General features: G+C 39.5%; 1 protein-coding gene across 1 annotated transcript in view; it reads right to left on the bottom strand.

Annotated features, from left to right (window-relative positions):
* Fhit (fragile histidine triad) overlaps positions 1–26,560 on the bottom strand; it is a 286,577-nt gene extending 260,017 nt beyond the window's left edge. Inside the window, exons 1-4 of the mRNA XM_005387532.1 lie at positions 26,530–26,560; positions 22,870–22,915; positions 7,517–7,760; positions 5,213–5,242 (exon numbers count right to left, since the gene is read on the bottom strand). Of these exons, the coding sequence (XP_005387589.1) occupies positions 5,213–5,242; positions 7,517–7,760; positions 22,870–22,915; positions 26,530–26,560 (351 nt within the window). The remainder of the gene's footprint in view (positions 1–5,212; positions 5,243–7,516; positions 7,761–22,869; positions 22,916–26,529) is intronic.
* Positions 26,561–27,086: the final 526 nt, after the last annotated feature.

The following is a 27,086-nucleotide window of genomic DNA, read 5'->3' as shown; positions in this document are numbered from 1 at the left end:
GATGAGAAAATTAAAGTTAAGACTGATATTGAGAAACATACAGAAGGTCCCAGAGATAGTACGTGGTAGGGCTGGGATTTGACCTGAAGTGCTCAAAGTTCCAGATCATATGCAGGTGTCTAAATCCTGGCCAACCCCCACTCCACACACCAACTGTCCGTGTCAGTCAGTGTATTCTCAACATGACAGGTTGGGTCTCCCCATGTGAAAAATGAGGAAATAGGTGCTCCGAGAGGTTGAGAGTCTGGCCCAAGTTTGCACCGATAGTAAGTTACAGAGCTAGTATTGCTATAGAACTTCTGACTGAAACCAAAGCATATTAACTATTAGACTTCATTAAAGCTGAAACCCTCTACGTTCATGACATTAAAAACTAGCCAAATCTCATGTCAGGTCAAAGATCTGATCTAGGACTGTAAAAACTACTAAGTGAACAGAAGCTTCAGAAAAAGCTTTTTTGAAATGCCATTTCTTCAAAGAACTCTTTTTCTTGTTTTCTAGAGCAATCTAAAAAGTAATTGCTAATATCCCAACAGTTATTAAGAGATATTGCCCACTGCATCAATACCATAACATTATCTCTGAGTAAGGCTTTTAAGCACCACAAACATAGATGAGTATAAGCCACTATATTCTATCAACAGTTCTCACACAATTCCAGATTACCTGTGTGGCATAAATCTCTCTCTTTAATGTACCTAAATATCCTCCCCTCCCAAGATGTGCATAGTAATTGCCCCAAAAGATAGCTTACATTATATTTATTAAGCAATATGCCTTTAAAGGGATGAATATTGCCTTAATGGTTTGGTTTGTTGGAATTATATTTTTGGATTGTGATATGGGAACTTGACTGGTGGAAATTTTGGTCTTTGTCCGTGATGCCTGGAATAGGAGAGATATTTGATAGAAATTTCAGGAAACCACACCCTTGACTGCTCACTGGAAAACAAATAAACATCATCTGATATTTCACGTTAACCCAAGTTAGAAACTTAGACGTTTGTTCTATAAAGCAAAACCCTATTTTCTCTATTCTTCTTCCCAAGTAAAAGCTATAGAACTGTAAAGCAGAAAAAGTAATACCTTTTCCTCACCCACCATCAGGTTCATAGCTAAATCCCTATAAAAAGTATAGATTAACAAGAGAAAACCACAACAAATTTGAGTTTTACATGCCACAAGAGGCTCCGGGAAAGAAGACCCAAGTAATAAGAAAACTGTATTTTTTATGAACAGTCAGACACAAATGTGATTGGAGGATAGAGGGATGTGATCCACAGGCAATGAACTAGAGGAATTTAGTAAAGCCTGTTTCTTCAGAGTTATCTTAGCCTTTAAGCATGAGGCACAAGCTTTCTGGAGGGAGAGTCCTCTGACCTGCTTTTAGGGTGAGCAGGTCAGATATCATTTTTCTGGCCTACTTCAGGGAGGAATTTGGGACGAGACCAGAGAGTGAGCATCCTGCTTCCACAGTTTTCTTAATTTCCTCCACCTCAAAATACAAGGAGGCCCAGTGCTATACCTGAGGGTAGAAAATTCTGTGCCCCATCAGAAACAATCACAAAATTAGGTCCTCAGGAAACTTACATTCTAGGGGACTAAAGAAACAAAAGAAACAAAGGAACATAAGCCAACACAAAAACAAATGAAAAATGCAGAAGGCCTTGACAGAAATTAAACGAAGGCAAGAGGAAGGGACTAGAAGGCTTAGGAGGGCTGGATCAGGTGGAGGGGAATGAAGGTTGCTACGCAGAGCTATGTGGCAGAGCTGAAAGAGTTTTTCTCAAGCCTGCACTGTTCCTGCAACAATCGTCGCCTGGTGGATGGCAGTGTTCTACCACCGGCAAACCCCAAAAGGAGAGCTAATAATCATTTGTGGGATAAGAAGTCACTCTTTTACCTCAATATTTCCCTTTTCCTGCTGCTAGTGCCTTACTGAGTAAGCCAGGCCACCCTTGTCCCTGCAAAACAGACTCGAAAGCCTCTGGAACAAAAAGCCTGAAGTGACGTCGTGTTCAAGGGGCGAACTCAGCAGTGCACCTTCATTACCAGTAACAGCAGCGGCTTTGCGGGAAAGAGCACTGCTAGGCTTATTGCTATTACTACCTAGAATGAGACAAACCAAACCCAGGCACCAAACAAACACGGCCAATCACACCCAGAGGTGAAGATGAGGAAAACAGTCCTGTGCTATGCATGGCAGGCTGTCAGACCCTGCTTCAAAATGTGCAACTGTGTGAATTTCATAATATAAGCGCTTAGCCTTGAACTGTGGTTTTCAGAATGGGACAGCTGGACAGTAAAGATGCTGCTGTACTCCCGGGAGGGGCTACTGATGACAACACTGGCTGGTAGGAGTCATGCTTACCTCACCAGCAAGACATACTGAGGCGGTAAGTACCTGCATGCTGAAAAGATGGACAGAGTAAAGCAATTTTCATTCTTAAGCAAAGAATCTTCTTAGTGAAGAAGACTCCCAAGTCCCAACCGCAACATTCAAAATTAGCGGACTTAAAATCTGAGATCTGGGTGCAGTGGCGCAGGACGATAGTCTCAGGACTCTGGAAGGCTGAAGCAGGAGGATCTCATATTCAAACCCAGTCTGGGCAATTTAGTGACTCAGCAAGACAGTGTCTCAAAATAAAATGAACAACAGTGGAGATGCAGCTAGCAACCGAGCTCTAGGTCTCCTCTCCAGAAGCCACCAAGTCCTGAGAGTTAATGCTTTGCTGTTAAATAATACCAAAGTTAACTTAAAGAATCATAGTTTCAAAAACAGATTAGACACTTCTGTATATAGGAACGTGTCTTAAAAAGTCAGTTTTCAAAACTTGGTTGTCTGTGTGTGTGTGTGTGTGTGTGTGTGTGTGTGTGTGATGGTTATCTTTTTGTCACTATACACCAGAAAGGATTTAACATGGCCCCACTAATGCATACTGGGTATTCTGTAATCAGGTCAGAAACAATTAAAAATTAAAAGATGTCCAAAACATAAGATCTGCTGCTTTTAAAGAAAATAAACAGCCAAATGAAAGATAGATACTAGGAAGTAGAGAGGTAGACTATTCTCAGAGGAGAAGGTAATCAAGAGATGGAGGGATGGGGAGGGAGGGGAAGGGGAGGGGTAAGGGATGAACTAGAAAGGAATCTGGAAGTGATATGCACAGGCACCAACTTTCCACGAGGAATGTGAACATTATGTGCTGCACATGTGTAACGATAAACTAAACTTTTGAAAATAAAGTGAAAGAATCAGTGTAAATTGAACAATACTAGTGCTAACAGAAACTGCATTCAGTCCACAAGTAAGCACTGCATGCTAACAGTAAAACTGTCGCCATCATCACCAAAGCCAATCTGATCATTAAAATCTTTGGCCAGATAATCAGAGCCCAAGATTCTATAGCCACAGTTTATGGCTCTGAGTTGAGTCATAAACTCAACTCACAGTTTATGACAAACCAATGCTTATTTGTCTCTTTACATGTGTCTTAAAATATTACTTCAATGCAGCATAATTTAAATACTACAAATTCTCACTTTTCAAGTATAATGCAATGAGTTTTAGTATATTCACAGTGTTGTACAACTATCACTGCTATCTACTTCCACACAATTTTCAGCACCCTAAGATAAAACCCATTCTTATTAGCAGTCACTTCCCAAGCTCTCCTTCCCCTAGTAATCTACTTTCTGCCTCTATTCAAGCCTGCTTGCGTAGTAAATATTTTAAATGTCCCCCTGTAGAATTCTGAGATCATATAATGTAGATTTCAGCTATGTTTCTTATGTGCATGTTATCCATCCATGTATTCAACTTAACAAGGTTTGAGCAGTCTCCCACGTTACTAGCTCTGCCACTACACTGTCACTTTCAATGGCGGAAGGAATTCTGTCAAATAGATACAGCAATAAAGCATCTAATTAATCTAATGGGGTTGGAATTTGCGTTTGAGCACTGAGGTTTTAAAACTCTGGTAACTAGGCTTAAGCATTTAGGTTTATATTTCAAGAATCTATCTCCTAAAAAGGCCAGAGGTATTATATTCTTTCATAGTGTGTATATATTTGAAAGAATCACAAAGGCCGATAGACAGGAAAGCTGAGAAACTCCTCTGTCCACCTCACCACTGTATGTGTCTCAGCAGCCAGACAACTAGTCCTTTTCTATCACATGAAAGGTGGTGGTCCATTTGGTGGCAGTTCCTCTGAGACATCCACTCCTCAAAAATGCTTTGCAGACATTCTACCTTGAGTCTCATACGAGCTGTGTTAAACACTGAAGCCACATACAGACTAAGAAAAAGGAATCATGTGCATTTGGCGTAGTCTGGTCCCAAGCATTATCCGATCTACTTAGAGCCAGTCTTAAGACCGTAAAATGTTATTTCACAAGGCATAACATGAGCACCACAGTCCAACTAGCTTTTGCTTTCTAGCACCAAAAAATTGCCTTTTCTATGGTTTATACATAGGACGTAAATACATACGAATTTGCATTTGTATGGAAGGGGCTGAAACTCAGCTTCAGAATCAGCCAGGATTTCAATCTTATTTTTACTACGGAGTCAGAGACTGTTCTAACAAAGCCTCCTTTCCTCTCTAGCACACTTAAAAGCCCATTTTCTTTAGCTCTTGATTCCATTAGGTTTGAACTTTGGAATTAAATACCTAGGGAGGAAAAGAGTAACTGTGAGGGTGGAGACAAGAGCAGTGACAGCACAGGGCCAGGAGGGCAGGGAGACACACGCCTAGGGCCACCACAGCCACCGGAAATTCTGTTCCTGCACTTGGGGGAACGAAGAAGCAAAGTATACCGTGAGAAGCATTGAAGGTGTGTCAAAAACACCCCAGGCTTAACAAGGAACCCACAGAGGCCCACCCAGAGCCGTGTGCTGTGCCCTAGACAGCATCTCCAGGATCTCCTTCAACTTCACTTTGTATCTTAGCAGTTTTGATTTAGTTTCCAACTTGGCGTTTGCACAGTAATAATTTTACTACAGAAAGCAAATGTCTTGTAAACTAATGGGAAACATATTGTTCGGCAGGGTTGGTAATGCCAGGATTTACGGCTCTAACACCGAGGGTCTCTTTGACCTCGAAGACAACATAATGAAAGAGCAATGTGCCGCAAATGACGCGCTATGATTTTTTATTAGTTCTCATAATTGCCCCCTTATTAATTTGTATGCACATAATAAGCACTCACCTTCACAGTCTGTCCAGCTTCGGGGCCATCCTAGGAGGGGAAAAAAAAAAAAAAAAAAAACAGAGGTGAGACCAGATAGATGGTATCTCCTGCTTATTCAGAAATATTCCCTGTTAATAATTTAGATCCAATTTCATTGTGTGTTAATTTATAGTATTCTCTTGGGGACCGTTCACTTCCAATGTGTGGGACCAGACAGTTCTCCATTTCTGCCTGAGAGTGAGAAGTTATGTATAAAAATGATCTAAATTATCCAGCAAGCCAACCCCCTTGCTACTTTTCATGCTCTTTGCTCTTGGCCATGGTTTTAATTGCATTAAAAGGCAGGCTGAAAATGTTTGGGGAGGTGAAGTATTACATCTTTTGGTTATCTTTAAATCAGCCATGGTGGTTTAATTAATGTCTGATTGCTTTAAGTCTCTACTCAGGAAATCTGCTGTAACCATCATCCATTAAGCGAGAATATGGAGTATTACATGTGGGAAGAGTCGGCTCGAGTTATTCTGACCTTGGTAAGGGAGCAGGAATGTTTGTTGTGGCTGGACCTTTTTCTAAGCCTGCTTGCCTCTCCCAGCCTCTGAAGTCCAACAGAGATTCTGTCTTAGTTGAAAATGATTGGACTTTCCTGGTCACCAGCCACAAGACAAAGCAAAAGCAGATGCTTTGTGTGTTTGGGAAAGTAGAACAAGGAACATCTCTACATCCAAATCTTCCCAAATGGAATTACCACTCTATGACTTTGGCCAAATCTGTCTCCCTCCATGAGCCTGACCAATAGGATGAGAACTCCCCTCCTGTTGTTGCAAGGCTTAAGCAGAACTGTGTATGTCAGTGCTCTTCAAACTAGAAGGTCTAGCACGTCAGTGGGTCATGAAGTCAACTTTATAGGTTGCAACTGATATTAAAAAATGAAGATATAACATCACAAGAAACTTAATAGGTTGCAAGTGATACTAAGATATAAATATATTCTCACAAGACAAAAACTTAGAATGCAAGGAATGGGTAAACACTGTTTCATAAAAGTCTGCTTTTCTTATCTGTGTAAAGGTATAGAGGGAAGGAATAAACATGACTGTCATATATATATATCTTACTGTGGGTTATAGTAAAAAAAAAGTTCATTAACACTATACTGTATATATGAAAGGATGCTAAGTGTTATATACAAGTCAGTTCTTTCAATTATGGAATGAACTTTCTAGGGAATCAAGTTAGATAAGTAGCACTGGTATTTCCATTACCCATGGATTTTCTTCTTTCTTCTTTGATTTTCATCAAACTCAGACTGAGGTTCTCACCTATTTGCCTTCAGGCATTCCATCTAGAAAGACAGCCTGCATGGCTTAACCAACCCATCTTGAACTAAAGTACCTGCGTGCAAGTAACTCAAATGGTTTGGCATACAACACATAAAAGGGTTATTTTTGTTTGTTTGTTTTAACCAGATAGGCTGTTTTCGTCAGAGCCTGTAGTGGCCTGGAGACAATGGCTTTCTTTTGTAGTCTCTTTAAAGGCCTAGGCAGAGAGCTGAGAGGAGACAAAGGATAGCAAATACTAGTTTAACAAAGGGATTGAGGACAGAGTCCTCGCACCTAGGAACAATCAATTTCCTTCCAGAGGGCGAGCACAAAGTCATTATATTTTAGAGCCAAATGTTTTATATGTGCACTGATACCCCCAGCACTTTCCCTAGGGGACCTGAAGGGGCTCAGGGTACCTTATTCCTGATTTACTCAACTCCCAGCAGACCTGCGGACGGTAACCCAAAAAGTATTAGCCCAACCTCTAACAAAGATTTCCAGGGATTGGGATTCTCGTTTCATTACAGGGGAGTGGGCCATACCCAGTCATCTAATCCAGTTTTGTACCAATCCATGATCACTCACTGCAGCTTGCTTTAAAGACAGGGAAAAAGTAGTCACCATGAAGGCAAGGCTCAAGACAACTTGCATATGTTGCTCCCCTGGAGGATACTAAAGCAGGACTCAGTCTGGGCAGTCCCCAAACATGTGTACCACAGAAGGAAAATGGTTTGTCCAGCCCCAGTTCCAGTAACAGGCCTGGAATGTCTTAGAGCCCATTAAATGCCGTGTCCAGCATTCCGCCTTGCTTTCTAAACAGTGCTGGAGACAGATCCCATGTGGCTGTTGACAGCTGAGCTCCCCTAGATTAGTCACATCTTTTCTACTAATATGTAAATGCAGAAACCGCTGCTGCCTTCCTGGTGAGATGCGGGTCATACTGAACCCACAGCCAAGATTTGAAAAGGAAGAGAAGTCGTCCGGCCCGCTGTGCACTCACCTGCATGGAAAAGGTGAGAGAGGTCCCCTGGAAGTGTCTCTCCACCACTGTGCCCACTCTCTGAGTCACCTGAAACAAATCGGCCACTTCTTCAGGGCGCAGGTCCCGGAAGCGCTCCACCGGCCGCAGCGGACACACGAGGACGTCTGCAGGAGGACTGTTAAGGAACGCTCTGCTTGCTTTGGGTGCCGGACGATACCCACAACACTGAGTCCCTCCGACCCAAAGCCTGAACTCTCGAAGACTGAGGAATGAGGAAACTAATATTTAACACCAATGAACTGCAAGGAAAGCTAAACAACATGTGCAGTTATACTCTGAAAGAGAAGCCCTGCGTGAGCGGAACAGTTTCTTTGCGGAAAAGGAACATCAGTGGACAGAATGACACCAGTGCTTGCTGAAATAATTATAGCAGGAGCCAAGATCTACCTGACCACTATCACCTGACCCTTATTCTAATGGCCCTCCCCAGGAGCCAAAGGCATTAAGCTGGTGAAGCAGGTGGAATATCCAGGTTTCTCTAGGTTGAATATCATGATTAAAATTTTAATTTACTTTTTAGGGAGATAATAGAAATATGTAGTGGCTATAGGACACCAGTTGATTTTGTTTTTAAAAGGAATACAGACATTCTGAAAATGTATACTGAGATTCATCTATAACTAACAGATTTGCCCCATGCGTAAGCAATTTATGACAAGGATTCCTCAAACTGATTATTCAGAATCCAAGAAAACATTTGAAGGTAAATCTCACAGCAAAGATTTGTCTGCTAGAACAAAGGAAAATGTCTTAAGGCATTTTACAAGCTGGATAAGCAACATATTTATACTATCAGTCTAAGCAAACAACCATATCTGGAGAAAAATGATGTAAGTTTGATCACTTATTTATAGCAAATTAGTATATTCATTGTTATACCATCAATATCATTTCATTTCCTTTTTATATTTGAACTCATAGCGTAGGTATATATACATGTCTATGTCTCTGTGTGTATATAAACAGATACTCCTCAACTTATGATGGGTTGTATCCCAATAAGGTAGAAATGTAAGCTGAAAATATCCTAAGTCATGAATGCATTTCACAAACCTAGCCCATAAAACATCATGGCTTAGCTTAGTCTACCTTCAATACACCAAGAACACATATATTAGTAAAGAGCCAGACAAAATGACTCAGTACAAAACATATTTTAAAATACAGTGTTGAATATCTATTGCAACTCTCTGAACATCTATTGAATCTGAAAAAGAATGATTATATGAGTGCACATTCACATCTTATAAGGCTGAAAAATCATGATGTCAAACCAGAGATTGTCTCTGCTTACATATACTACACATATATTAAAGTTTCTTTAGTTTTCAAATACTAGCAGGAGAAAAAGCACTGATAATTTTTTTCTATGTCTTTATCCCATTTTTTCTTCTTCTTTTAAGAAAGCTCGCTCTGCCTGGAGCTGAGCAGCAAAGGGGCCTAATAATACCACAATCCTGAGATCGCTGGTCTCACCGAATATCAAGCACTTCAACCCATCGCAGTGTTGGTGGAACTCACCGCCCAGGGGAGATGCACTGAGCTCAGCTGGGCAAGCCTGATTTCCATAAGAGAGGGGGAAAGAAAGACAGGGAAACTGATTAATGTTGCTCATAATCAAGAAATTCACAGCAACAGTAAGCTAGGAAAAGGGACATTTGTTTAATCTGAGTTCATTTTTCAAGAGAGGAGAAGGGAGGCCTTCACCCACAGGGCATCTGATACTTAAAAAGATAATTATCCTCTGGCAGGGCTGCTTTATTATCATGGGTCAATGAACCGTTTAGAAATGAAGAATTTCCTTTCCTTTCCTTTTAGAAGATTGCAGGCCTTACTCCTTCTGATTCGCTTTCCTGTGTTAAAAGGGACCTTTCCCACCCTTCTTTTCCCTGCTTTAGTTTATCCCATCTCCTAGGCCCTAACTTCACCACAGCAGGTTGGGAACCGTGCTAGCTTCCAACAATATCTCTAACTGCTGTACTAGGCAGCTAGGTGGAGTAGGAAGGGCATTTTACTTAAAATTGTCTTGCCGTGACACTGGGTGGATCTGCCTACCACTGAATCTAACATAAATTTGTACTATGAGTGGCATCCAAAAGTTCTGTGCTTTGATGTAAGAAAAAAACTTAACGTTTATCAGTTTTGCTTGTCTGATGCTAAGGACTGACTTGACCCAATGTTTAATAACTCAAAATATTTAGAGAATTAAACCAAAGTGGCAGAATCTGCCTGATGCTTTGGCCCTGGTACACCCAATCCAGAGTCATGCAGAACATACCTTTATTACTTTTGCTGGCCACCAAGAATGGTGCTACAAGATGCAAAGAGTGAAGCAGGCTCAGTACACTCATATGTAGATGAATACTTTTCACCAGCCCCCTTGTGCAACCTTGCCCTGACATGCACATTCTCCACAGCCCAACCCTTTCAGTCAGCTTATCTGCATGCAACACGTATTTACACGCAAATGATGACAAGATGGGATAAAAAGAACTTTCAGAGGCGCTAGCTGGCATTTGTTCATATAGGTGATCATCGTCTTTGTCTGCATAGTGCCCAGAGGAGGACACAACAGACAGCCCAGCCCAAAGTGATCCCACAGACATGCTTTGCAGGACCACACAGGGACTTCTGCAGAGTCAGGGCTCCCGGGTGCTGTGCTAATGCCTGAGCTGGCCAGCCGCAGACACACGACCCGGCACCCTCCTTGGGCTAGTTGAGAAACTCATTCTCCAAAACCAGGGTCAACCATCTTCCTCAGATTCTTTAAAAGGAGAACAAACAAGAGCTTATGCCTCTACCTCACCGCAGGGTCCTCGTGACTGCTGCCCAGCTCCCTTCTGATTGTCCCTGTTCCCAGATCTTCACACACTGTGTCCCTGTAGCATGTGCCTTCCTTCTGTTACCAAAAAGCATTTAGCTCCTTCTCAGTCCCTCTTAGCCTGTATTCTGGCTGTTTTCTCTGCCTGTAATTCATTTCCCTGGGATCTCCAAGTGGCTGCTTCCTCCTTGTCATTCAGATTCCAATTCCAGTTCTTCCGAGAGTGTGCTAAAACCACCACTTAGAATTATATCCTGTTACTCTCTCTCTTACAACACTGGATTTTAATCCTTCCCATAGCCTTGGACATCAGCTTCTGGCTTGCTTGGTAGGTAATGACATATCCAAATGCATAGGCTCCATAAGAGTGAGCTTTCTTGATTACTATTTGTGACCGAGAATCTTGACTGTCAACTTGATTGGCTTGAAAGCGATCTGAGGAGTCAACAAACAAGAATCTAGAAGAAACTAAAAATCTTTGAGAACCTATTCATCTTCCTTGGGGTTGAAGACTGTAATATTTTCTTTAAACAGTATTCTGGCCCCAAACCATTGCATTATCTTTTAAATGCTCACTATGTGAGAAAAACATCAGAGCCAGGTAGCTCATTTTAATGATTCTAGGTGACTTAATTGTAATACCAGAAAACATGTCGTGGTGTTGACATCGCATAAATCCATCACAATTATTTCTGTTCAACACAACTACAGAGTTTCTGCCATTTCTTTTTTTAAAAGAGCGTATAATCTATAAACACGTAAGAGCTCCCAGAGAGTATGCTACATATCAATTCATCTAAGAAAGAATGTTCTCAGAATAAGTGCATAAGCTTTGGAAGAATACACAGTATTGACTGAAGATGCTAAGTACCATTGCTACATGTTACTTCCAGAAAAACAGTTTGAGAAAAGCAAATTAATTTTGAAGAACAACAGATAACTCTTGTAATTCTACTACTGCTGTTTATGTGCCTTCTTTCAAGAGAATATCACAAATGCAGAATAACTTCACGTGGAGGCTCTTAGGCCTTGTTACTTGCTAAAGTCTACATTATATATAGGCTATAAAAACATTCTTTTGGGTTTGAAGAACTCAGTTTACTCAGTGGAAATTCTTGCAGTTCTGTCCCATATTCGTTATATGTGAAGTCTATGAAAGGGGCTACCAAGATCTGTCCTTTCCCTATAACCTAGAGTAGAGAGATCCACTTGGTAACAACATTTTTAAGGGAAGAGAAAGGCAGCAGTTAAAATTCATGTCTTAACAGTTGACAAAGGCTCCTTACAGTACAGGAAACTCAAAAAAGATTTCTTAGAGAAGATGACATCTAAATTGGATTTACAAGTGGGAGAGTAATTCAATCAGTAGGTTGGGTGACAAGGTACTCATCCACCTATCCCATAGGTAGACCTTCCTTTCAATTCATGGTTTGTGTTGTGACTGTGGATGCCAAGATGGATAAGGACCGAGCTGGGGACCCCGAAGAGTTCACACTGTACTGTCCCACCTGTTCTGTAGACAGATCATTACAACACAGACATGAGCGCTATTGATAGAAATCAGCACAGAATGCTGTGGGAACAGAGAGGAGGCCAGCTCCACCTCTGCCTTAGGGTGTTAGATTAACTTTTCAGTCTGGTCTCACATTTCAGTTTTCCAAGATTAGAGCCCTTTCTCCAAATTTGGACCAAAGTCTGTTAAAAATGATCTAGCAACTTAATGGTAACTTAAAAAAAAATGATCAGGCCATCTTCCCATGTCAAAATCAATGTTTCGTTGACATATGTAGTCTTATTTATTTAATGATAATGCCATAATGACTTTTTTTTCAATAGCTTTCATGTCTCAGTCTCTGCCTTGTTGCTTATTAAAAGAATGCCCTATATTCACAGGCTCTCTCTTCACAGAAAAGAACCAAAGGATACGTGAAATATGAAGATGATGTGTAAAACTGTTAATGGCCTAAGAAGCACTTAGTTTGGATGAAGAAAACAGGTGAGTTATACAATCCCACAGTGCAGAGGCCTCGGTGCTTTGTAGTAAGCATACACTCACTAACAGAACTGCCAGAACAAGGCAATTCCTACTCAGGGGTCAAGCCAGAAGAAGAAGTGAGGAGGGACACAGCCCATATTTTGGACCTTTTCTGATCTGAGTTCATTTGAGTTTCTTCAAGGTGACTTTGGCGTTCCTCAGTCTCCAGACTCCTGAGGAAGACTGCATATTGCAGGCCATATCCACAGGCCAGGTCATCAGACACACTGAATCCCTCTGCTTGTTTGTCAGCATGACTATTAAGAATCATCAATTTTCTTACAACATCGTTTATGTCATGACAGATGATGGGTAAACTGATAACACTCCTCTTCTCCTTGACCACCACCAGCCTAGAATTGACCGTTTCCTGTTCCTTTGGACATGTACATCTTAGCAGTTAAAGCCGTCTGACAAGGTGCAAAGCCCTACACTATCCTCCTGCTCACACACAGCTCACTCAGAACACGTACAGTGAAAGAAAGAGATTGAATGGGATCTTTCTACTAGTCAAACTGATGTGGCCCTTCTTTTGCAGGTATGACCACAAGAACCCCTCCCATCCTGCACATCGCATTGCAGTGTGACTTTCCCCCTCTTCCTATCAATCCACGCAGTCTATTTTCTCTTCCCTTGAATGTGGGTTAACTGGACACTTGATTTGATGGAAGAACTGTCACTATGTGATTTTGTCAAGTGAAGCCTTACAACACCTTGCAATCTGTGATTTTTACTCTTTCAGAACCTGTAACCAGTACACTATGAAAATATCCAACCTACTGCAGAATAAGAGGCAATGTGGAAAAGAACCAAGGCTCCTCAGCTGATGTCCAGAACCAATTACTGGAGATTATCTGAGGCCTTCCTGACTCAAGGGAGCCACTGACTGCCTTCAAATTCCTGTATCAGTTATGTACTGCTGCATGATAAATCACCCCAAGACATAGTGGCTTAAAACAACACTGAGCTATCTTCCCACCATTAAACTGTGGGTGGTTTTGCTATTTCTCCATATTTATGCAATTGCTGTCAGTTGGAAGTCAGGCTGGGGATGGGGCCCAGCTGGCTCCTTCATGCCTTTCCTTTTTCTACCTGCTATTTCATGCAACCCAGATGTACAATCTCTAAGGTCTCCTGAGGTTTTATCTCTTTCATATTCTATTGGTCAAAGGAAATTGCAAGGCAACCAAAGTTCAAGGTAGAAAACTAAATTCCACCTCCTTATAAGAGTGAGAAAAAGGTCACACAGGAAAGGAAAGTGTGATGCATTAGGTAATTATTACAGAAATCTAACACAGTTATTAACAAAGAAAAAAGTTCTAGGGATTTTGTAAAAGTAAGTTCCCAGGGTGTCTTAAATGTTCTACTAAGTATAAATAGCCATGATCATTTTGCGTCAAAAGAAACCTGAAATATGATCTACTCTGATACTTTCACTATCAGATGAAAAAAAATCATGCTAAAAACATTAACTGTTTTAAGTCGTACAGTTAGTAGAATTACTGGGATTGAAACTCGAGCCACTCAGCTTGCCAAAGCAAAGGTCTGCTGCACATGAGACAGCAAAGCACTAGCCCTCCACCACCATTTGCCAATGCAGACGAACTGTGGCAGACACCAGTCACAAGCTACAGAATTCTCTTCTAGAATCACAGAGTCCTAGAGTCCTTGTCAGCAGCAAGCACTGGGAGTCACCACCAATCAGAATGGGCATGTGACGTGAGGCCCATGTGCCATTTCTGGGGCCTCCTACCCTGCCTTCTGATCCACAAAAACAACTGAAAATCCCTTGTGGAACAAGAACAGAAGGAGATGCTGCAAAGTGAGGGGCACAGTGGGGCACAATGGCACATGTCGATACCCCAGCATTCTGGGAGACTGAAGGCAGAAGGATCACATTTGACCCCATCCTGGGCAACTTAGTGACTTTCCAAGACCCTGTCTCAAAATAGAAAAGCACTGAAGATGTAGGTCAGTGTGAAGGCCCTACATTGAACTCCCAGGAGTGGGGGAAAAAAAGTGACACTCTGCCCAATGACATCAAATTTTCATTACATCACTACATTTTTATTCAAAATAAATTTGATGAGTTCAAGATTTGCTCATCAAAGATAATGGCTGGTGAGTTTTAAAATTTAAAAGCATTTCCCTAACAAATATGAAATATTTAAATAGAATCATGACAAGGAAATGGATATGTGCTGATTCAGATGATTAATTAAATATGACAGCAGAATATTATTCTCAAAATTGCTCAGACTTACCTCCACTTACTTTTCTATATCTGATCTATTCTAGGGATTGAGAATGTAAAAGTTGCTAAAATAAATCAAATTTTCAAAATATCATTGATTTTGATGAGGCTTACTAGCATGAATATATATGAATATGGAGTAAGGTAATATTAAATCATATGATGTAGAATTAGTCATTCCTCTGAACTAAGAAAAAGAGAATCTGGATTCATCTGTACTGTAGATCTGCATACAGTCTAACAATGAGAAAGAACTTTCTAGTTTCCATTACAGATTTCTGTAGACTACATATAGTTCATTTTGCTCTAACAAATACTCCTAGTCCTTGCAAATGTTTAAAGTAATTCTTAATGTTACTTCACAACAGAATGCACTTTGAGCTACTTTTTAAGAGGTGATTCAATTTATTTGATTTAAATAGCATAGCTGCAAAACTTTTAATCAAAATAAGTAGCCTTTCAAAAAGTAATCTTGTCTTCACAATGTAGGTATTTCAATAAATTTTTGTATCAAAAAGCTAGCAATATTATCCCCAAAATTAAAAAAAAATATGTTTCTGTAGCAGCACATCACCAGTGTGGGACACACCTTTCTTCACTGCATATTAACAGCCTCCCTCCTGTAACCCAGTGAAAAGTTCATGGATACTCATCAATAATAGACATAAATGGAGTACATATAATTCAAGCAAATTTAATTTCCAGAATGATAAATGCCAGAACACTGTGATTAAGATAATGACAGTACTTTGCTTATGGCTGAGTCTCAAGGCAAACGTCTCACAAGTATCTAGTATGTCATGTTTTGCCCTGGGGAATCCTTTGGGCCAAAGATATGGTGAGTCCTTGGTCATCTGGAGAAGACAGGCCAAGTGTCCTTGCTGGGCATTGCAGCCTGAGCTACCCTCAAAACTATACTGGTCTGGAGGTTCAAATGTGAGAATTACACTCATAGAAAAAAATGGGGTGTCTCAGTTGCTTTTCTTATTGCTGAAACAAAATATGCAATACTCAAAGTTAAAGGAGGAAAGGTTTATTTGGCTCACAGTTTGTAGAGGTTTCAGTTAGCAGTCAGCTAGCTCCAAGGCAGCGTGGCAGGGCAGACAGGTATCACAGAAGAGAAACAGTTCATGGCAGGCAGAAGGCAGCAAAGCAAGCAAGCAACAGGCCTCTTTCAAATCCTTAAGGCAGGTAACACTCACACACTTAATCTTACTGCCTTTATTCCTAGGGTAACACAGTCTAGATCCAGCCACCTCTAAAAACAGCCCCATCTATGACTGCACAAAGTGTTCAGGAGACATCAAAACACAAGCCATAACACGGGGACTTTGAAAGAGTTAAAAAAAAAAAAAAAAAAACACTGGAGTGTGCAGCCTGGTAACATTGTGTTATAGAACCTTTAGTTTGAATTTCATACATTTTTCTGTGACTTTTCCAAGTCAAAAGAACCCTATTGATTGACATATGAACATCATATTAGGAAAAATTATACTTACATTAAATGAATCAATGGGAAAGGAAATCATGGGAAAGGAGCAGTGTCAGAAGAGAGAGAAAAATATGTATGCCTGTTTATTGGCTACAATGTCCTAGTAATAATCCAATAACGCATTGAGGTAGATAATATCACTCATTCATACTCCATTTTCCCAGATTTAATAGAAGGTGAGGCCAAAAAAGCTAAACTATATGTCCAAGGTCAAATACCTAACAAGTGAAAATTCTGCCTATGACTTGGTACTATTTCCCGCAGTGTTTCAACATATCCCAGGGTTTTACAAATTGCAGTGTGTACTACAGTAGTTTGAAAAATGCTAGTTCTAAGAGGTATTAGACACACACACACACATACAAAAAATGTTGTGGTCAAAGAAGACTGAAAAAAGCATAGTATGTAATGAAGTAAATTAGCTTTCTTCAATATCTATCTAGATATTTAATATGATAATGTGCATCCTGACTTTCCAAAAAGTACACGATGTAGTATTTCTTAAATTTGTTTATCCAAAAACTAAATTATCATATATCTTATTAATTGTTATTACTTGAAGGACACTGTATATGCCCCATGCCCCAGAGGATGTTTTCTGGGAATCCTGGGCATTATTTCCCAAAGCAGACATAATAGAAGAAGTTCGTTACTTTTTCAAACAAAAGTTGAGCAAATGTACTAAATGGGAGGGGGACCAAGAGATGAAGTGTGAAGGAGGGGATGGGGACAGAAAAAGAATTAAGATGTGTCACGTACATGTGCCAACTACAGACAATGAGCACAATCATCATGTGCTGTAAACACATACTAATAACAAAAGATAGGCACTCTGCTATAAAAATATGCGAAGAAACTGAGCACTACAATGCTTCTTATAGGATATGTCAGCCATTAGTGCTGCTGCAAAACAGTTCAAGTTGCTATCACAACTAGGCACATGGTGGGATTCTGCCTTCTAGATCCTTGTGCTGGAGAGAAGCACAAGAAATTTAGGTCAAAGGGATGTGAGCAAAACTGATACATGTTACTTCTGGGCCAGAGACCCTAACTACTAGTATGAGACCATAGAGGTTGCTTTGTTTCTCTGAGGTAACTGGCAATGCTGTGACACTGTGACTGCCCTAACAATCTGGGCTCCATATTACAAGTTAACAGAGGCTCTGCTCATCAGAATTACAGTGACTAGGGCGAATTTATCGCTGAACAGATTTTATTTCTTTTGTTATTGCCAACCAACCTGTAGTAGCTGTGTAGAACAGTATATAAAGAGGTTTCTGAGGCCCTGATAGGGATCAGGAGGGAAGAATAGAGGGACTTATTAGTTTGGGCTGCCAAGAGGGAGGGAAGAATATTAGCATGCATGCCAAGTATCTGCCATTCTTCAATTATAAAGTAATAAAAATATTTTCTCAAGGACTCCCTCTCCCCCTTTCTTAATGATATAGAAGTCATTTCTGGGTCTTGCAACGTCTCTGGGTAACCATTATGAAAATTTATTATTATTGTTATTGTCCTAGAGATAGACAGAAGTGTCTGGGATTTAGATAATTCTGGTTAGGAGAATACTGAAAAGGAAAATTAACTGTCACTCAAAAGTGTCTGTCCATGATGTATAAACATGGGGATAGAAACATACCAATATAAAAATGTTATAAAAATGCTCTCAGGGGTTAAGAGTTGCAAGAACATTGTAATAGAATAAATACAGTACATTTAGCAGCTGAAAATATTTAAGAATCATCCACAATGAAGGATTTTAAAAAGTACATAAATATGCTGCAGTATGAAAATCATTTCAAAAATTCTGTAAATAGCTTTTTAATTTATTATAAATAAGAAAGTAATGCTGAGAGCTTATAGTTCATTGGAGCTTTTCTAGAAAATGCATGCAACATAAATAGTTTAATAGCAAACTGCTATGTACACATTTGCATTTCACCAGTATGTAGAGAAGAACATGCCCTGAGCATGTATGTCCACATGGAGGCCAGTATAAAATGGAATCCCCAAATCCCACAGGACAGGTTGAATGGGATTTTGAAAAACATACAAACTCCCAGCTGTAGGTTTTCTCATTCCACTCAAGAGCCACTAATAACTCCAGTTTCCAAATCCAGTGTAGTGACCTACACATCACAGTTCAGATATCATCTGAAGGCAGTAAGCAACCCAACCATAAATGTGAAAGAGGGAAAATAGAGGGAAAGGAAGAAGTCAAGAGGAAAAAGGAAGATGGTAGAGTATTCAGGAGACAAGGCATTCTTGGGAAAGAAGGAGCACTCCCTTAGAGACAAGATCGGTTGGCATTCTTGGTGTCATTCATGTAGGGTAACAGAGGACAGGCCATCACTAACTGCTTGGTGAAAGAATAAGTGACATACAGCTATATTTACTGCTTAATCTTGAAAACAATTCTTTCTCATAACTGATTTCTTCAAAATTTCCAGAAATTGTGGCTTCTTAAGAGATCAGTAAACTAATTCAGATTCAACATGACTTGACTCTAAATAAGAAACATGCATGCTATGGATTGTATCTAGATTGTATATATGGCTTGTATCTAGATGTCTCCCCAAAGCTTCATGTGGTCATAGGTGGAGCATTTTGAAGGTGGTTGGATCAGGGTGCATGAGTGTGGATTAAGGGTTTGATACTGGGATTAAGGTATGGGTAATGGAATCCCCACCCTGGATGTAAGTGACACCAATTAATAGGTTTACAGCCTGGATGGGAATATAAAAGGAAAGAGGGATGGCAGGTTTGCTGCTGCCTCTGCCACTGCTGCTGCTTGCTGCTACATGCTGCCTTCCTGCTTTCTGCCTGACATGCCATGAACTATTTCTTCTCTGTAATGCCCCTGTGTTATGCTGCTCTGTATTGGAGCCAACAAACTATGGACTGACAATTCTACAAACTGTAAGCAGAAATAAACCTTTTCTCCTTTAACTTTTGGTGTCAGGTATTTTTTTCTCAGCAATGAGTAAAGTAACTAAGACAATGCATACAATCCTACCAAACAAAGAACATCAAAAAAAGCTGAGTTCTAACTTCTTAATCTAAAACAAGTCAAGCTTAAATCATAGGAAAAATAAATAAACACATCTTCACATGACAAAAGGTGAAGTTCATACCTTCCCAATAGAAAAATGGTGGGCCATTGGTATGGTTTGTGTCTGGGTGTTCCCCCCAAAGCCTCATGCAGTCATGGGGTGGGCTTTCAGAGTTTCACTGATTATGGGTGTGAGAGCTACACCTGCCCTGGGGCAGGTAGTTTGCACATGTAAGGGAGAAAAGGAGGCTGCTTACTGCCACTTCCCCCTTTTGCTCTTGTTGCTTTGCTATTCCCCTGCCATGAACTGTTGCCCTCTGTCATGTGCCACTCTGCATTGGAGCCAGCCAAGCATGGACTGAAACCTTCACAAACTAATTAAACCTTTCCTTCCTGAATTTTTGGGCATTGGGTATTTTGTTTCAGCAACGAGAGAAGAGTAACAGAGACAATCATTAACTTAAGAAGCCTGCAAAGACATGAATATTCCACTGTTCTACACTTTTTAGGAACAATGGTGGAATCTTATCTGTGAAAAGATTAATGTTGATAGAAAAATCCTTCATTTAAAAAATGAGAGCCTTACTGTGCTAATTTGGCTTCCTTGCAAAATCTGAAACAATGCCCACCTTCCATCAGAAAATTCAGTCCTCCAGGAGCTAGCAAGCTGAAATAAACGATGACAAGTGTTCAGTGAGTGAACTTTTGAAGGAATTATTGATAAAGATCTATAAAGCTGAACACACTTGAAACACACTTTTCATGAACACACTTTTCATGTTTTTCATGTATTCATCCAACAGTTATCAGTTACAGCCTGCTATTTGGTAGGTACTGTGTAAGACATTGAGGACATAGCACAACCAGGCATATGAATCTCTTCACTTCTAAAAGTTTACACTCTACCAGATGGACAGGAAAAGGGCAAGTAACACATCAGAATATAGTAACTTTTGTGAAAGAGGCAAGGGTTGACACAAAAAGCTAAGATGCAATAATACAAGGGGAAGAGTATTCCAAGTGAAACTGCTAAGCCAGGATTAAGTTTGGCCCACAAAGAGGGGGCATCAAGGAAAAACACAGGCCCTCTGTAACTTTGGTCAGCTGTTTGGATTTTTTCTGCATCCATGTGGAAGCTACCAAAACTTTTCACACAGTGGGGAATGGAAGCTTATGACAGAGTCTGAGTGCTATTTTGGAAATGTCCCTCTAAATATATGTAGTAAGAACCAGGCAAAGCAAGATGAAAGCTGTAGACCACTGCAGACTCTACTGAAGACGAGGTGAGAGATGCAAAGCAGGCCTGAAATGTGGTGGTGGCTGTACAGTTGCAGAGAATTTCAGATGTATTTTTGAGATAAGAGCAGTAAAACTCACTAGTGGGGCAAAAAAGAGAGAAGGATCAAAACAGAACCCAGGGCTTTGGCATGAAAAGGCAGATGGAGAAACACATAATTTAAGAGATAAGGAGGAGGTAGTTCCATGTAGCTCGCCATTAACAAAACTCTCCTCTTTGAATTTACAAATTTCTCTGGAAATAACTAAAACTGACTTTCCTAATTTAGGTGTATAGAGGGCTCCTATGAATTTCTTAAACATGTTCGCAAAATGATGTGTGTGTGCATTCACAGGCACACCTGCATGTGTGCATATATTCCTTGTTTTCCTACTGTATAGGGTTTTCAAAAACACTTCTTAAGTAGGGTCCAAATTCCAACCAAGACTAACCGGTTAGCATCCCCTCCTCCTGAAAACAGTTTCAGGCTGGGTGTAGCTCAGTGGCAGAGCATGTGCCTAGTGTGCATGAGGACCTGGGCTCAATCTCCAGCACTGAAAAAAGAGAAAAACGCATCATTTATTTGAAAATTTGTCCCCCAAAAGAATGATTAAAAACAGGCTCAGATTTTTGTTTATTTTGACTTATAATCTAATAGACCTTTCTCTAAGAGAAAGAAAACAATTTGCTCTGTACCTGAGCAGTGTACTGTACATAATTCCTGAGCCTGAACCTTCCACAAAAAACAAACTGAAAATTTTTAAAGGCATTAACAGTAAAGTCATTGTCATCTGATTCAGCAGTGGGCAATTTGAGACATGGCTCTTCCAACAAAAGACAGCTGGACACATAAATATGTTGGTGTGATCCATTCAAAATCACAGGATAGGCGAGATCATTTTCAACAATAAAATGCATAAAATGCTACTACAGAAAACTCTCAACTGGGAGTGATTTCTAAATGTTTCCAAAACAGGAAGCAAAAGACAGCCAGTGTCACTGTGGTATCTGCCAGTATAGAATAAGTTAATCAGTCAGCCTCTAAAAACAAAGAATAGATTCATCAGTAGAGAAAGGAAAAAGAAAAGCAATGAGCTATATTGCCAGAGTGTCAAGAAAGCTGACTTTTTCAAGCGAGTGATTTTTATGCAAATATAGCTCAGCCTTTGTCAGTAAATTTCTAAACCCTGTAAAAGGGAGGAAAAGGTTCTTCTCATATGTCTAAAAGTTTTTCCTAGGAAAGTCAACTGCTAATGACAGAGAGGCTTTGAAGTCTTTGAAATAATGAATAAACTGGATATAGTGGTACACACCTATAATCCCAGCACTCCAAGAACCTGAGGCAAGAAGATCTCAAGCCTGAACCCAGCCTGTGCAATTTAGTGATTTAGCAAGACTCTATTTCAAAAAAAGAACAGAAAGACAGAGAGAGAGAGAGAAAAAGAGACACAGAGGAAGAAGAGAGAAAAGGAAAAAGAAAAAGGAAAAGAAGAAAAAAAAAAGAAAAAGAAAAAGAAAAAGAAGAAGAGTTTGGGGTATATCTCACTGGAATACCCCTAGATTCAATGCCCAGTACTGACAAATAAAGCAACAACAAAAACCAATAATAGTAAATGAAATATGTTTACTAATTTAGCATTTCAATTGAGAAACTTACTCTTCTAAGCATACTTTCTTGTTTAAATCCCCTTAGCCTAGTGTCTTCTTCCAAAAGTTGGATTAATACCTGTACCTGTTTCATTACAAAATGTAAAGGTTTTCTCCCAAATAATAACATATTTCATGTCATAAAATAAAAGCTAAAAAGCTAGTTGCTTAAAAGGGTCAGTAGAAATGATTTCCACCAAAGGCTTCCCCCTACTCAGTGTAACCTTTTTTGTAGGCATTACCTTGTCTCATTAACGTCAGTGTTATAATTTAGACCCTAGGACTCTATTCACTATATATTGAAACGTTCATACCCACTTTCCACATCCCACTCATCCACACACCTCCATTTCTTCCTTTGATCCCTGTCTGTGTTTACCTTCCCCGATATAACCTACGCATCACTGGCAGCAATGTCTAGGAATCTTTCTAATATCTCTTTTTGTTCTCCATTTCTAACTGTATGGATATTTAAAAACATAGTTATACGAGAGCCAAGATGCATATTTTGACACATTTGAATTTCATTTCGTATATAAGTGAAATAAAATATGTAAGCATATGTAAAGAAAGAGAAAGCAGAAAGTACAACAGATTTTCTGAAAATTTCACACTGTTATTCCTCTTGAAGGATTTTAACATTCACTCCCATTTTCTTACTATGCTGAACTATTAAAAACCCCCTTGCTGACCAGCAGTGTTTTGGTCTGGGGAACAGGACATGAATCCATCACCTCGTCATCAACATCCCCATCATTTCCACCACCTTTGCTATCACCACTGAAAAGAAAGTAGAAATTGCTTAAATCACTACACTTTTTGCTAAAGTAGCAAAGATTATTAACGATGACTAAGAGCTCTTCAATCAGTCTGCACTCTCAAATACTATACCACGGAGGAGAGAAATCCCAACAGCATTCGTGCTTTTATATGGGAAAAATAAGAATTCTCCCTGAAAAGACATTCTTCCTCAACATTTCATCTCATTCTATTAAGTTTATTGAAGAGAAAAAAACAAAAAACAAAAAACAACTCAGATTAGGAGGGTCAGTGTTTTGGATTCTCAGAGTTATTGATAAGTCCCCATGTGGCTACTCCTAGTTGAGATGTGGCTAGTGTAACCAAATAGCTGAATTTTAATTGCATTTCATTTTAATTAATTTGAAACTTTAAGTTCCACAAGATTACAACCCCTGGTAGGTACTAGCTTCAGCACTGCACACTGCAGTAATGGAGGCCGTGGATGCATGACACCAAAGCATCATGGTGTCTGGGACAAAGAGGGGTACACATGCCCAAGGAAGCAGCTACTGCTTAGCTGTTTTTTCTGTTTCCAGAGAAACTGGAAATTAGCTTCTGGCAACTAGAGGCAGTCCTTACTCTGAGCAGCTCCAAAATGCTTAAATTTCAGTTACTACGGTTCAATTAAATCACATTAGTTCCCCAACAGCATGGCTCAAATTTGCATACTAACTCTGAATAAGTTCATCAAATCAAAATCCACTACTATCTCTTCTTCAGCCACAAATTACTATGTAGATAGCAGGTGTGTGCGATGAACAGCAACCAATTACATCACTTCTTTCAAAGCCTATTGGTGATGGGTCACTGGGTGTCTGGCACCTGGTACTCAGGCACACAGCCAGTAAAGTATGGAGTTATGTTGATCCCAGTCCACCAATGGTAAGCATATGTGACGTTTCACTGGAAAGGATAATCGAAAGAGGGAACTGATTTAAAAATATAAAAGTACAACAAGGAAGAAAAGTGGCAATGGTGGACATGAACTCCAAATTGAACATAAATGAAGAAATGGCTCACTACAGGACTGCAGAGTGAGGTTGTTCAAAAGATCCTATACAGGTAGGAAGAGGAGCTTCATGAGGCCAACGTTACCATATGTGTTAAACAGACAGAAATACGCCAAGTGGTTATGATGAAAAGGGGAAAAATGTACCAGAGGAAGTGCACCAGCCAAAAAAAAAAAAAAAATCAGTTTTAAAACCTTTATATTTCTCAAAGTTGAAAGCACAAAGAATCAGATGTTGGAAGCAGATCCAAACGTAACAGGAGCATGGCAACAGGACGGTGAGGCAAGGCAAAGGGAAGATGCTCTGCCTGTGTCATACCTGTAGGATGAGAACAAGAAGCTAAACGCTGTTCAAACCACTCTTGGCAAGTGTTTGCAAGAGAAAACACTTCAACTCTCAATGTTCCTGATGTTTTATATCGTGAAGTACTGTATAAGTATTAGTTTTACTAACTTTCCATGCTCCTATACTCTTATAAGTGGTAGTAAGAGCTTTTTTTCTTCTTTAAAAAAAAAACACCTTACCCCAGTAGGAATGGCTAGCGTTAAGAAATCAACCAATAACAAATGCTGGTGAGGCTGTGGAGAAATAGGAACCCTTCTCCACTGCTGGTGGGAATGCAGACTGGTGAAACCATTATGGAAATCAGTCTGGAGATTCCTCAGAAAACTAGGTCTAGATGTCCCATTCAACTCAGCTATTCCCCTTCTGGGTATTTTCCCAGAAGATCTGAAAACATCATATCACAGCGTTATATGTGTACCTATGTTCATAGCAGCACAATTTTTAATTGCTAAATTGTGGAAGCAACCCAAATGTCCATCCACTGAGGATTGGATAAGAAAATTGTGGTACTTTAATATAATGGAATATTACTGAGCTACAAAGAAAGATAAACTCGAGGCTTTTATAGGTAAATGGTCACAACTAGAGACCATACTCATAAGTGAAATAAATCAGACCTGCATGTGTAAGCATCGCATTGTCTCACTAGTGTAAGACCTGAAAGAGTTAATTTAAACTCAGAGGTATGATAGATATTGTGAAATGATAGGAAAACACTCAAGGGTAAAGGGCAACTGGGATGTGGGAAAAGAGAAGGGAAAGAAGGAGAAATTTTGTATGTATGTATATATAGGATAGTTATCATAGTTGTTCTACTGTCTTCTATTTCTTTGCTGAAAGAAACTGTTAATGAGTCCTTGATTGATCAATATTGCATATCTCTATCTGTTTTCATGAGAAAGTACTTTGAAGATGTCAATATGTAATACAACAAGCATTGTTAATTTCCTACCATTTTTTTTGTAACTCTGTATTGCCTGTACTCTTCTTTTGCTATTTTGTAAAAGGTTATCTCTCTGTTAATGTTTTCCACCTTTTATTTTTAAAATTAAATAAATAAATAAATAAGACACACATGTAATGTTGGTCTGTTTTAATTCTAAGTAAAGCAATTCCAAAAATACAAACTGGACATCAGAGCCATGTGAACCACCATGATACAATAAAACAGACATTCACAATAATTATGTCCAAAGACAGTTCAGCTTGATAAATCATATTCCAACTATGATAAAGAAAGAGATTACTTTCAAATACTCTTGGTTTTCACTTGGAATTAAAGGACTTTAGGGAAAATGAAATAGTATGATACAGGTGGAGTGTAAAAGGTCACACAAGATTTGCATTTTCCATTGCCCCTAGATATAAACAAGCGTTCAAAAATTAACACAAACTCTGTGTGCTCTTCCTAATATTGCAGCTGCAAGAAAGGCAGCGTTACATTAATAGCTAGGGGAAAGTCAAGTTTTGCTGGAGGTAAACAGAAGTGACAGCTTTCAATTTGCACTTTTGTAAAGCTCATTTACACCTGGTGAACCAGGAACCAAATGCAGGACAACGAAGTTCTCTGTTTCATTTGGCTACAATGTGAAAAAAGAAAGTCATCTTTTGAAGACATTTAAAGAAATAAGCAACTTTCTTTATAAACTGTCAAATACTCAATTAATAGAATAAGTAAGCACTAACCCATGTTTTGACCACTTTGTCATCACTGTACTTTACATATTATTCATCTTGGTGGCAAACTCCCCAATTTTCTGTCTAAAATCCACCAATCACTTTCAAAAGTAAAATGTATAGCCACCAAATTAAGAATATTCTTCTGTTTACTCTTTGGCTAAGAAACAGAACAGAACAAAACAAAAAAAGAAACAGCTTTTCAATATTTTCACAAAACTTCTAAACGTCATTAAACAGTCATGTTTCCCCTCATTGACTGTTACATTCACATTGCATTATTTCAGCTCCTGTGGTCATTTTTATTCAAGGGTGATTGAAGAGTACAGAGGACGCTTACATTTTAAAAGATAGAGTAAAATATACAATGCTAAGGATAGTGGAACAAGTGTTTTTTAAAGTGAGGGGAAGTGTTTTGAGTATTTCAAGGGAGATTAACAACAGTGTGTCTATTATTGTAATATGTATTTTTTAAAATTTACACATCCACTGTATCTTTTGACCATTCTCATTGGTCACATGTTTCTGGAAATTTCTGTCAAACAAAAACATTACACGCACCCTCGTTCACCTTGTTCACCGGATCTGCCATCATGCAACTACTGGCTGTTCCCCAGAGTCAAAATGACAGTGAAAGATAAACACCGAATCAATTCAGGACACTAAGGCCTATGACAGTGTAACTGAGACATTCATGAAAGATGGATTCCAAAAGTGGCATGTGTGAAGGAATAAGTGCCTTCAAATTGGGGGGGTGTTCGTGGGGGGTTAATGGCAATATGTCTTTAACTGTAATGAATTTTTTAAAAAATTAAATGTTCACTGTAGTTTTTGATTGTGTCTTTTAGTCCGCCCCGGCTCCTCTCCCACCCAGATGCACAGGGAAAAGGGCTGCCTCTACTTAACATTCTGTTTAAAATATTGGGTAGAAAAATGAAAATATGCTTAAGGTACCAGAAGTTAAAAATTTGTACCACAGGGCTGGGGATTTAGATCAGCGGCACAGTGCCTGCCTGGCAAGCGCAAGGTCATGAGTTCGATTTGCGGTACTAGAAAAAAACCAAAACCAAAAAAAAAAAAAAAAATTGTGCCACAAACTAGCGTCAAGTTTGAAGTGC

The sequence above is a fragment of the Chinchilla lanigera genome, unplaced genomic scaffold (assembly GCF_000276665.1).
Source record: "Chinchilla lanigera isolate Chin_1 unplaced genomic scaffold, ChiLan1.0 scaffold00029, whole genome shotgun sequence".
NCBI lineage: Eukaryota > Metazoa > Chordata > Mammalia > Rodentia > Chinchillidae > Chinchilla > Chinchilla lanigera.
Note: the sequence above shows the minus strand (reverse complement) of the source record. Positions and strands in the feature narration are given on the sequence as shown.